The sequence below is a fragment of the Bos taurus genome, chromosome 12 (assembly GCF_002263795.3).
Source record: "Bos taurus isolate L1 Dominette 01449 registration number 42190680 breed Hereford chromosome 12, ARS-UCD2.0, whole genome shotgun sequence".
NCBI lineage: Eukaryota > Metazoa > Chordata > Mammalia > Artiodactyla > Bovidae > Bos > Bos taurus.
Window position 1 is genome coordinate 35,479,425 of NC_037339.1, and position 13,425 is coordinate 35,492,849.

General features: G+C 41.7%; 1 protein-coding gene across 2 annotated transcripts in view; it reads left to right on the plus strand.

Moving 5' to 3' along the window:
* MICU2 (mitochondrial calcium uptake 2) overlaps positions 1 to 13,425 on the plus strand; it is a 53,710-nt gene that overhangs the window by 20,763 nt on the left and 19,522 nt on the right. Inside the window, exons 2-4 of one of the 2 annotated variants that reach the window (NM_001083416.1) lie at positions 1,341 to 1,485; positions 10,893 to 10,924; positions 11,023 to 11,098. In NM_001083416.1, coding sequence (NP_001076885.1) covers positions 1,341 to 1,485; positions 10,893 to 10,924; positions 11,023 to 11,098 — 253 coding nt within the window. The remainder of the gene's footprint in view (positions 1 to 1,340; positions 1,486 to 10,892; positions 10,925 to 11,022; positions 11,099 to 13,425) is intronic. The other variant, XM_005213774.4, reaches the window with a different exon arrangement.

A 13,425-nucleotide genomic window follows, 5' to 3' on the forward strand; every position in this document is an offset into this window, starting at 1 on the left:
AGCCACGAGGAGCTGTTGATGGCTTTGAATCTGGGGAGGTTTAAGCAACTGGAATCACTATTTTTTCTGTTCCAGTTGCAGTCGGCACTCAGTGAGCATGACTTGTGTGTGAGTGTGAAGAGGAAGTGATATGTCTGGGAAGACGCTGTGGTCCAGGTTAGCGCACTGCCTTCAGCAAGCATCCTGAGGGCCGTGTGCTATCGTAGTTCACAGACGACGCTTGTGAGTCAGGGTTACTGTTCTGACCTTGGCATCTGCGCTGTGCCCGCTGGTCTGTCATCCTCTTCCAGTCTGCCTGGGGGGCCCCGTGTGGGTAGGAGGGTAGTATGGTGCTGAAGAGATGGAAACACTGTTGAGTTGGACACACCTGGTTTTACTTATCTCTACCATTTTGTCCACAATTTTTATACCTACTGTGTGTCTACTGTTCAGTGACTGTGAGGGTCAAAAAAAATTCATGGAGAATATTTAATAGTTCAGTGTGAAGCACACAGCAAGTGCTCAGTGGCAGGTTAGCAGTAGCTGTCTCCTGTCTCTGTGGCCTAAGATACTGACTCTTCCAGTGAGAGTATTTTATCCGTTTCTGTTCTTGCAGCACTTTCCACGCATTGTGTGAATACACTGCTGAAGCAGGGCCCTTATCCGACAGGCTGTGCTTTGTCTTCACCTGATCTGCTGCCTTCCTGTCTCTCTGAGCCTCTCCTCCGCCATGCGGTCCTGGAGCACACACACCTGCTCCCGCCTCGGGTCTTTGTTCCTTTTTCACCTCCTGCCTGCAGAGTGCTCCCTCCATGGGGCGCTTGGCTCCCAAGCTGCCTACTTCACCTCCTGAATGTCGCCTCTCCCTCTCCATCCTGTGTGACATATTCTTCTTACCACTTATCCGGCTCTGTGTCTCCATGGTGCATCTTACTGCCTCACAGAATTTCTTGCATTTGTTCTTTGTTCCTCTCCTGTTTGGGGCTGTGGGTTCCCTTGGGTTCGCCGCATCTCTGCTCTGTCTCCAGTGCTCCAGTAAATCTCTCTTCAGTAAATGACTTCAAAGTTTGAAGGTTGTGAGACCTAAACCCTAAAATTACTCTTTAAAGATTATTCCGACTCTTTAAAGATTGTTAGTGTCCAACTCTTTGCGACTTTGTAGACTGTAGCCCTCCAGCTCCTCTTTCCATGGAATTCTCCAGGCAAGAATACTGGAATGGGTAACTGTTTCCTTCTCCAGGGGATCTTCCCAACCCGGGAATCGAACCCAGATCATTTATTCCAGAAATTCCAGAAGTAGCTAAGCTGTGGAATAATGCTGAGGGAAAAAAACCTAAAATTGCGACTTCTTTTTCTTTTAGAGAAGTGTGAACCCTGGAGAGATTACAGGGAAGCTGTCTCCTCGTAAACAGCGCTTCATGCAGTTCTCGTCCTTGGAGTATGGCGGAGAGTACTACATGACACCCCGGGACTTCCTCTTCTCTGTCATGTTCGACCACATCCAGCGTAAGTGGTTTGGTTTTTGAAGTTAAGGAATCAAATATTAGGGCTGAGAAACCTCTGTTTTTCAGAATTGGTAACAACTTTTTCTTCATTTTAATTGTCATCATTCTTTGTACCATGCATGTGCTTAAGTATTTAGACTTTTCCTCCCTTGTAGCACTAAACTTATTTATTTATTTGTCTAAAAAATAGTTGCTTGTTCATGGGTTTTCTAAAGAGAGAAAAAAGTAAGATTTTAAATGTAACTAAATAAATTATTAATAGGTAACTAATTCATCCAGGATGTTAGGTTTTAAATCAATAAAACTATTAATGTTTTAAAAGAGTAAAAAATTTTCTTTTTGGGGCAAAAAAAAAAAGTAGGCTAAAGCAATTAGGAGGGTCATATAATGGAGTCATGATGCAAAAAAATCCTGAAAAAAATAGAATTAAGAAGCAAAAGTCCAAAAGCTATAATTAAATAATTTTATTTCATAAACTCAACTCTCAGCTATCCCAAATTGTCAGAAATCCTTATTTTCATTTATCTAAATGTTGCAGAGAGTAGACATAACACCCCCTCTGTCCCCTGTATTGCCAAAGTGTTCTGTGAAAAGTTCTTGGCTTCCTGACACCTTGCAGAGTGGGCACCATCCACAGTGTTGCCCTGTGGGTAGCTGCACATGGAACAGGCGGAGTGGGCCAGGGCAGGGTGAGCTGTGAGACGTGTAGTTCGAATTGGGAGACTGAGAAGATCTGGGAAGGCATTATTGGTATATTGAGGGATGACATGAACAAGTGAGTGGTCACGGCCTGTTCTTGGGACAGTGAGTTAGTTCACCTATAGCTAGACCAGAGGATGGTGCTGGGGAGAAGTGAGAGATGAAAATGAAAAACAACAAGGGCCAGATGTAGAGACTGTGGTGACCCTGTTCACCAGCCATAGACATGTGTTTCTGGTGGGGATGGGGGTTCATCTTGAACCTGTGAGGGAGGGTGAAGTGAAGGCTTACTAGAAGGAAAATAGTGTGGTAACAGTGTATTTAAATTATTTTGGTAAGCTTCTATTCATCTAAATTGATTTAAAAAAAAACAAAAAAACAGCCAGTTATGTTACCAGCAGAATGGTTTATTTGGGAGGAGCAGAGAATTGCAGTTTGGGACATGCATCAGTAATAAATCACAAGCAACCTAAAATGAAGGAGAGAAACTGTCTTACGGAAGAAAGAGAGGGCAGCTCTGGGGAAGCTGTCTTAGAGAAGAGAGGGCAGCTCTGGGGAAGCTGTCTTAGAGAAGAGAGGGCAGCTCTGGGGAAGCTGTTAGAGAAGAGAAAGGATAGCTCTGGGAGCCTGTTATCAGTAAGGAGTCCAGGGAACTCCCTGGTGGTCCAGTGGTTAAGAATACACCTTCCAGCACACGGGACACAGATTCAGTCCCTGGTCCAGGAACTAGGAGTCCATATGTGTCAGGCCAACTAAGCCCGCCTGTCTCAACAAAGATGCAGCACAGCCAAAAATATAAATAAATAGTCTGCTGGAGGAAAGTGGGGGTTTGAAGTGCAGTGGCTTTTCATTGCCTGGCCAGGAGAAAATGTTTCTTCTTCCTGCTGGGATCTGCGTGGACATGGGTGGTGTGTGTGTGTGTGTGTGAGCACCCCTACCCCAGACTCCCGACTCAAACTTCTTTGGAGAAAGCTTGATAGTATGTATCAGAAACCTTTGCAACATTTATTAATACTTAAATGGATGCAGTAAGTTCACTCCTAGAAAATTAGTCTAAGTAAGTAATTGGAGAGATATAAAATTTTCTTTTAAAAAGTAGTTTAGCCTCTTCAACAGGTAAAGAGGGAGGATGTCATCATTTCCTGTTCTCACAGCAAAAAAGAAGCTGAAAGATAGAAAATCAACAGCTCTTCTTAAGTCCACAAGAGAATTGAGACCACAGGGCACACACACCTGAACACTGAAGAAGACAGACGCAGAGATGCAGAGCCCACCCAGGGTGGATGCTGCCTGGAAGCCACTGCCAGAGCCACCATCTGGCAGGAAAGTTTAAAGAGTTGCTAGAATCTGAGCATGGGCTACCATGAAAGATAGAACTTTGTAAAAATCCAGCCATGAGGGGCCCCAGCAGTCCTCACAGTGAAGATCTTAAAAAATCCTCTCCTGGATTTTTCATGATTTCCTTTTCTGTGCAAAAGCTATTAAGTTTGATTAGGTCCCATTTTTATTTTCGTTACTCTAGGATTCAAATCCAAAAAGATAATGCTGTGGTTTGTGTCAAAAAGTGCTCTGTCACCTGTATTTTCCTCTAGGAGTTTCATAGTGTCAATTTTACATTTAGATCTTTAATCCATTTTAAGTTTATTTTTGTATTCATCCTGCTTGGTATTCTGTGAACTTCTTGAATCTGTGTTGTGTGTGTGAAGACACCATGAACCATGAACAGAACAAAAAGACAACATACAACATACAGGATGGGAAAAAATATTTGCAAACAATGCAACCAACAAGGGATTAATCTCCAAAATATATAAACAGCTCAATATCAAAAAAACAACCAAATCAAAAAATGGGCAGATCTAAATAGACATTTCTCTAAAGAAGACATACAGATGGCCAAAAGGCACATAAAAAGATGCTCAATATCACTAATTATTAGGAAAATGCAAATCAAAACTGCAATAAGGTATCACCACACACCAGCCAGAAAGGCCATCATCAAAAAAGTCCACAAACAGTAAATGCTGGAGAGGGTATGGAGAGAAGGGAATACCATACACTATTGGGGGAATGTAAATTGGTACAGCCACTATGGACAACAGTATGGGGGCACCTTTAAAAACTAAAAATAGAGCTACCATATGACACTGCAGCCCCACTCCTGAGCGTATATCCAGAGAAAAACATGATCCGAAAGGATACATGCACCCTAGTATTCATTGCAGCACTGCTTTCTATAGCCAGGACATGGAAGCAATGTAAATGTCCATCAACAGAGCAATGGATAAAGAAGATGTGGTACATATAGACACTGGACTATTACACAGACATAAAAAGAATGAAATAATGCCATTTGCAGCAACATGGATGGACCTAGAGGTTGTCATACTGAGTGAAGTAAGTCAGACAAGAATATCGTATGACATCCCTTATATATGAACTGTAAAAAGAAATGATACAAATGAACTTAAAAAACAGAAAGAGACTTACAGAGAATGAACTTAGGGTTGTGGGGGAGGGATAAGTTAGGGAGTTTGGGATGGACATGTACACACTGCTGTATTTAAAATGGGTAGCCAATAAGGATGTACTGTATAGCATGTGGAACTCTGCTCAGTGTTATTTGGCAGTCTGGACAGGGGGGCAGTTTGGAGGAGAATGGATACATGTTTATGTGTGGCTGAGTCCCTTCACTGTTCACCTGAAACCATCACAACATTGTTAATCAGCTCTGAGTGCATGCGTACTCAGTCGTGTGCCACTCTTTGCAACCCTATGGACTGTAGCCCACCAGGCTCCTCTGTCCATGGGATTTTCCAGGCAATAATACTGGAGTGGTTTGCCATTTCCTACTCCAGAGGATCTTCCCAACCCAGGGACCGAACCCACATCTCCTATATGTCTTGCATTGGCAAGCGGATTATTAACCACTAAGCCACCTGGGAAGCCTTAATCTACTTAATCAGCTATACCCCAGTATAAAATAAAAAGTTTAAAAACAAAAGAATTTTCCCAAGTTTTACTTTACCTGGTTTTAGCCATAGTCCAGGTTGTTCTAATGAAGTTTAAAGTTTACATGTTTTTTTTTTTTTCTTTCTTGTTGTTTTTATGCAGCCTTTGATTCAACCAACTTAGGTTTTTATAATGTTTCCACTTTATTTTTCATTGGAATGCAATTAAACTCTATCAGAAGGCATTTAACTAGATCAAGAATTGAGTAATTTTGAAGGCTGAATAAAACATCCTTTAAGCATATGATGTACTTCATCTTCATTTTTCATCGTGGATAAGAAGGAGAATAATCTCTGTTGCATTCCTGTGGATCATGGTGAACAGAAAAACAAGGAAACACAGAGCCAACCCAGTGACCCATGATCCTCATGTATAAACAGAAAGAAATACACCAATCTGAAATGTATTAGCCCCTAAACTTATTTTTACCTGGTGTTTATCTTTCTGGACTCTGTACACTTTGTGCCTTTACTTATACTTCAACATAGATTTTGTTGCACATAAATATGTAAGGGTATAAATAATCCAAATTAAGATTAGCCCATTGGCATTAACAGTTTACTCTGAAAAGGGCTGTAATTAGGGCAACCATAGGATTTATTATGGTGCATGTGCCAGAGTTGCTGGGTGAGTGTGTGTCTTGGTGGATTTATCTTAAGACTTCTGAAATTCTACAAATGAATCTTAAATTTTAAAATTGTTGCAGGTAAAAGAGATCCGTTTTATCTTTGCCACTATTGTAGCTATTTGATTTGGGGCTGAGTTTCCACATCTCTGAGGTTGTTTCCCACTCTGTAATTTTGGGTATCATTTCATTCTCTCTAATCAGAGGTGATGACAGAATTCCCCAAGCTTACTTTATAGTAAATTCAGAGAGAGCCTTTTGCTAAAATTTCAAGTCCTTCCCCTGTCTCCCCTCATGATTTTGATTCAGAAGGTCTGAGATAGGGCCATGGAATCAGTAATACCCTCTTGTCCTTATCTGGCTGCCTGTCCTGTATTCCCATATTTTTAACAAACACTCCCAGGTGATCATTTTGATCAGCAAGTTTGAGAAATAGTTAACGGACAAATGTGAAAGTGCCGTGAAAGATGTCACGTCCTTGTAGTAGAGGCAAAGGGCGCTGAGCACTGAGCCCGCACTCCTCCCGCACTGCTCCGAGGTCTGCCTGCTGACGCACGCGGCAGCACACGTGAACCTTGAGCAGGTTATGCTGGATGGGAGAAGCCAGTCTCAAAGACCACACATTGCTTGATTTCATGTGTATGAAGTGTCCAGAACAGGCAAGTCTACAGAGACAGGAAGTAGGTTAGTGGTTACCCAGAAGTAGGGGCAGGAGAGTGACTGCTGATGAGTTTTCATTCTTTTGGGGGCCTGATGAAAACATTCTGAAATTAGAAGGTGGTGATGGTTGTACCACTCTGAATATACTATATTCCAATATACTCTGTATACTAAACACCACTGAGCTATACAGTTTCAATAGATGGATTCGGTGGTATGTAAAATGTCACAGTAAAGCATAAAAAATACATATATAAAAAAACTAATCCTTGTTGCCAGTTTAAAATATTAATTTTAAAATTATTATACTTTACAAAAAATGGAGAGACTAAAATAATAAAAACGTGGCTCTCTATATGCTTCCCTCATGTTGGTTCTAAAGCAAAATATTTTCACCTAGTGCAATTCTATCAGAAAAGTGAGCTGATTTGTAAGAGCCAATGCAGAAGTCTTAAATACGTAAAGCTTCTGATAAATTCACTTTCCAAACAGTGGCTTTTTGGTCTTCCAAGGCCTCACTGAGAAGTCTCCTTCCCTACCCTGCAGTGGAGCAGAGTCAGCACGTGGGCGAGACTGGGCGGTGAGCGCTCTCTGCCCTGGCGGCATCGAGCACCGTGCCATCCGCCCACGGAAACACGCTCTCCCCTGCAGGCCTTCTTGTGGACACATGTACACACCCGTCCCCCAGATGGGCCCGAGAAGCATGTCCATAGGTGTCAAGCTGCAGGAGGGCAAAACTTTCATCTGTCCCCTGGCACACGACCACCCCCCACCCCAGCCTCACTGGAAAGGAGGCATTTTCCAGTGTGAGAAGAGCAGGTTTAAAGCCCATCGACCATGGTTTTTTGGTTGTTTTTTTTTTCTTTAAAGACAGATTTCTCCTCCTTGGGAGAATATTCAAGAAGGTCAGTTTCCCTCCACCCTTACAGTTGTTTAGACACTCTTAGGCTTTTCATCAGCTTTCTTATTGTTCTCTGAATGATGTAAAAAGGAATCATTAAAAAGAGATGAGTGTGAAATGAAATAAATGAAATGAAATCTTTAAAACATGACTCTTTTTATAATCTAAGCCCAAAGCACGTTTCTATTCTTCTGATAACCTTTGTAAAAGCATTCTAAGTATGAGATTCTGTGAAATTGGATGCAATGCAATGATTTCCATCATTGCTGGGACTGAATTCAAGCAAGTATTGGAGTAATCAGCTCTTAACGCCAATCCTGATATTGATGGCAGAGCTCTTCCATGTATTTATGCAAAAAATATGAAACGATGTAAGTGTCTTTATTGTCTGATTTTTATGTGTCGAGAGTCCGCTGATCTCTAGCAAAATGAAGTTGAATTAGATACCATTAGCAATGCAGCAGCAATGTTTTTATAGTTATGGCTATCAAATAACTTTATTTTGGCAAAGATTTATTTGACCTGTAACTGTACTTAATATGTAGTAATGCAGTTTTACTTATTTTAAGTATTAAAATGGCTGTTTGCCTGTAACATGGTGTGCTTGTTCCTGGTTTTCAACTTCAGAAGTCCTCTGTAAACAGTGAAAACCACGTGCTGGAATCTCCAGAATAGGTGGAGGCTTTTAGAACATTCTGCTTCTTGAGCCAAAATTCCATCGTGGTGCTTAAAGATTTATCCCTCCCTGCCCAGAAAAGCCACCGTGGACTTTCCATCCTTTCACACTCGCACCACAAAGCACGACAGCCTCACCTCTAAATCTGCCTTTTTGGCTGTTGTTTTATATGAGAACATGAATATGTATGAAATAGCTATGGAAACAGTAAGCGTGAATTTCGTATGTGTGTGAAAACATTAACAAATAATATGACTGATTAGGGGTTAATATCAAAAATATATAAATAGCTCATTCAGCTCAATCTCAAGGGAAAAAAAAAAAAAGCACAGGAGACCTAAATAGACATTTTTCCAGAGAAGACATGCAGATGGCCAACGGGCATATGAAAAGATGCTCAACATTGCTCATCATTACAGAAATGCAAATCAAAACCACAATTAGGTATCACCTCCCACCAGAGTGGCCATCCTCAAAAAGAACACAAATAACGAATGCTGTCAAGGAAAGGGAAACCTCATATGCTGTTGGTGGGAATGTAAGTTGATGCAGACACTGTGGAAAACAGTAGAGACTCCTCAAAAAAAAAAAATAAATAAAAATAGAACTGCCATATGATCCACCAACCCCCCCTCCTCCTGGGCATGTATCCAAAGAAGAAAGAAACTAATTTGAAAAGATCTGTGCATATGTAGCAGCACTATTTACAATAGCCAGGACATGGAAGCAACCCAATGGACAACGAATGAAAGGATGAAGATATGGCATATACATACAGTGAAGTACTACTCAGCTATAAAAACGATGAACTTTTGCCTTTTGCAATAGTATCGATGGACCTGGAGGGTATTGTGCTTAGTGAAATAAATCAGAGAACGACAAATACTGTTATGTTATCACTTATATGAAGATTTAAAAAATAAAGCAATATAACAAAAAAGGAACAGGCTCACAGGCACAGAGAACACACTAGTGGTTACCAGTGGGGCAAGGGGCAGTGGGGAGGGGGCAAGATGGGGGTAGGGGATTAAGAGGTCCAAAGTACTCTGTATAAAATAAGCTACAAGGACATATACTGTGCAGCACAGGGAATATAGCTTATGAATATCTTATGAAAATTATTAATCACTGTGGTATATATCTGAGACTAATATTGTGCATGAACTCTACCTCCATTTTTAAAAAGTAGGGGAAGAGGACTGCCAGAAAAGGAATCCTTGTATTGCAGTGAATTTCCTGTGTCCCTGTGTTGTTGCTGTTGTCAGATGGAGAGTGGTCATGCCCCTCATGTACATCAGACGTTGCATCTCTTACTCTGATGCCCAGTCTCTCTCCTGGGGGAGCCCATAAAGAAAGGGTGTAAAACCCAGCAGCCTGGGTGAGAGGTGCTAAAGAAACCCCAGCAGAGCATCCTGGGTGTGAAACACCACAGTCCCTTCTCTGACTCAGAGAAGTGTTTATGACTTAAGAGAAAGGAACTGAGGCTACGTGTTCTACTAGGAGCTCTGCCTTTTCTTTTTAACCTGAAAATGAATTTTTTGTAACAGAATGTACCCCAAACTTTTTATCAGCCAAGATAATTTCCTTAGCATTTTCTAATTAGTGATACCGTTTTGAAAAAATTTTTGCAAGAGAAGTTCATTAAGTACCTGGTTTCTCCATTTTTGATAATCATATACCTATACAAGTACCAAGCAGAACTTGTAGTCAACATGAAGTAACGGGGAGCGTTTTATGTGTTTGATGATCTCATGTTATAATAGACCTAGCATTAAAATCTGGTTGTCATTGGGTAACACTTACTAGTTTATCAGCAACAAACAATCATTCCAAAATAGTGGTTCCTAAGCTTACCAACATGCTCATAGATGTTTCTGAAATTTATATAATCATATTCACAACTAGTGTTTTTTGGTTGTTAATGCAAAAATAAAATCTTGGTAATTTATTAACAATAGATAATAGAATTTGTCCCCAGTAGATTTATAATCCAAATGTAAGCATCCCAAACTGCAAAAAGGCACGTCTAAAGGTATTATTTTTTTTAACCTGTCTTGTGAATTCTCATACACTTGTAATTGTACTGAAGGACCTTTATAGATAAGATAATTTTGAGAACAAGAAGGGAAGTTAGTGATACACATAGCTTACAGAAGAAATAAAATAAACAATGTACTTTTCAGTGTTCTGGATGTGTAAAATGGCTTGAGGCTGTCTTCAGAAAAAGTTTCAACCAAACAAGCAATGTGATTGCTTTAGAATTTACAGTAAATGAGAGAAAATGAGGTCAGTATAAAGAAGATGCTTAAAAGCCTGAGTTTTAATCTGTTACCCAGTAGGAAACTGTTAACAGTAACATCACTTTAGAATGAACAGCCGTGTTGGCCAGCCTTTAGATCTGACTGGGGAGCTGTGAACTTAAGAACTTTTCAGGGTTTAAAAGGTAGCATTCTGAAACGTGTGTGTATATGTTTATAATCAATTAAAGCAGAAGAAGACAGATTTTAATAATCATGTAAGGAAAGAATTTGTGTTTGGCACAAATTTATTTCTCTCTTGGACAGCTATGATGGGTCAGAGGCAGTTAGAAGACCCCATGTGTCTGGAGTGGAGTGACAGTGAGGATGAGCCTGACACACAACTGCAGTGTTTGTGTTTAGACTTAGAGTTCTCTGGCTTGTAACTTCTGTTTAAAGATCTTAGCTAAAATTGCCAGACTTATATTTTTTATAAACTTGTTTTGTCTTTCAAGCAGTTTTCTATCTTAATGGAAGATGAGTTTTACCAAGGTATTATAATATATGGGCACTCAATAATATTTCCTCTATGCTATAGGTAAAAGTTCTGTCAAGAGGCTGACAGATAAGGTAAGCAATGGAGGGGAGATCTCTCTTTTTTTTAAGATGGAAAATTAACTTTTATAAATTATTTAATTTATAAAAGATTTTAATATGTGTATTTAAAGGATATCGAGGACACACTAGCAGGAATCAAAAAAGCTGGTTGTGGATCAACTTTTTTTAGAGACCTCGGCGATAAAGGTAACTTTGGTTTGTTGTTAAAATTCCAGTTGCATTTTATTTAACATTATTAAGGAGTTATGAGGTTTGCAGACCTCATAACTCATATTGGAGACTATATATTAGAGAATCTACAGAGAGGATGTTATAACACTGTTATTTAATAGATTTTTAAAAATCATAATAAAGTACTCATTACATTGGAAGTAATTTTCACAAACTCTTTGAGCAATTACAGAAAAAGTATTTAAACATCAATTTTATTAAGCTTGGGGGAAGGATGAGGCAGAGCATCTGAAGTATGGAGAGAAGGCCTCGGAGAGAATGTGGAGACCTTGTCAGAGAACCCACCCAAGCCGGAGCCAGGAAGGGTCGTCATTGAGAGTAGGCTGGGGTGTGGTCCTAGGGGGGCAGCGAGGGCAGGTCTAGTGCTGGGTCAGGTCCTGGTGGCAGAACACGGAGAATGGTGTCTGGTGTGAACAGGAGGCCCTGGGGGATGGAGGCCAAGGGGGCCTTGCTCTGTGTTGAATGAAGGGACTGGAGGCCTCTCTGGGTGTGTGGGGTTCTGTGGAGTGGGCAGGGGTTGGGGGGTGGTCTGCAGAGCTCAGAAGAGGGTGGTCCTTCTTGGCGGAGGACCAGCTCTCGTTCCGTGCAGGGTGGGCCTGCCACTGTCTTTAGCGGAGGACCAGCTCACAGGTGCATCAGGGCTCAGCCGAAGGTGTTTCCTGAGGAGGGGGATTCTGGAGCATCCACAGCGGCGTTTTGGTGGAAGCAGGGCGTGTGGTGGGTTGAGTCAGGAAGCGGGAAGAAAGACCAGCTGCAGGCGTATCAGCAGAGGACAGGCTGTTTGGCAAGTGGGCTGTGGTCATGAGGGCAGCTGGGTGTGAGCCAGAGTGAGCGGACCTGACCCACTCCAGGGATGAGAGGGAGGGAGTCTGGGCCTGTCCTGAGAGCAGTGTGGTGTGGGTGGGGTGTTGTGAGAAAGCCCTCTGGGCGGAGGGAGCTAAGGGGCTTTAAAGGGAGGGGGAGGACTAGGTGACGGTAGAATAAGATGACAGCACTCACGTCAGAGTGGGAGAGGAGGTGCGCTGGGCAGTGGCCGGAGGTGCGCTGGGCAGTGGCCGGAGGTGCGCTGGGCAGTGGCCGGAGGTGCACTGGGCAGTGGCCGGAGGCGCAGAAACCTCACTTCCTGCCGTCCACACGGGTGTGTCTTAAAACAGCCAACAGTAAGGAATAGAACTGGCTGCTGACAAGGAAGGTAAGCAGAGCTGCATGGTGGTGAGGAATGGGAAGGAGCATGAACAGGCCTAGTGAGAACAACTGCCCTCGCCAAGTGCTGCCACTTCTCCAGGAGTGAGCGCCCTTAGCCCAGGCTCTGTTGACCGTTGCCTTCCCTGGTGGCTCAGACAGTAAAGAATCTGCCCACGGTGCGGGAGATCTGGGTTCAATCCCTGGACTGGGAATATCCTCTGGAGAAGGGAATGGCCACCCACTCCAGCATTCTTGCCTGGAGAATTCCATGGACAGAGGAGCCTTGCATGCTACAGTCCGTGGGGTCACAGAGAGACAGACATGACTGAGCTACTTTCACTCCTGGCCACTAGTGCTTCTCACCCATCTCACTGGAACCCAGAAACAGCTTTGAGCTCTCTTTGTCCTCCCATCCTTCATAGGCAGTCAAACAGACATCTTTCTAATTTTGCCTCTTAAATATTGATTGAATTCATCCTCTGCTATCCCATCTCTTAGAGAAGCTAACAGGAAACAAAACAAGAAAAAGTCGTGAGAGAAGGACTTTAACCAGTTTTTTGTTGTTGTTTTTCTCTGAAATACATGAGTTGAAATGCACATTCCAACTTAAAGAAAAAGCACTGAACATTTTATAGGAAGGATTCAACAGATACACTTTTTTCTGGATATACCCCTTTGTTTGATATGAATGAAGTCATTTGAAAATCAGAATGTAAAATTTATCTACATTTGGAGCAATTTGAAATATTCTATTTTACCACCTAAAAAAACTATCAAAATGTTTATTATACTGTAACTAGCAAAAGGTTATGTACTTTTGCTGCTGCTGCTTCTGCTGCTAAGTCGCTTCAGTTGTGTCTGACTCTGTGCGACCCCATAGAGGGCAGCCCACCAGGCTCCCCCATCCCAGGGATTCTCCAGGCAAGAATACTGGAGTGTATACTACAGTTTTTTGAAGTAAGAAAAAAGTCCACCTCCAGACATTATTATAAAGAAAAGTAAATTATAAGTTATAATTATTATGTATTTTTTAAAACTGAGCAGAATTCTTAACATAATGCCATCCTCAGGGATATACTGAATATAAATTACAAGGT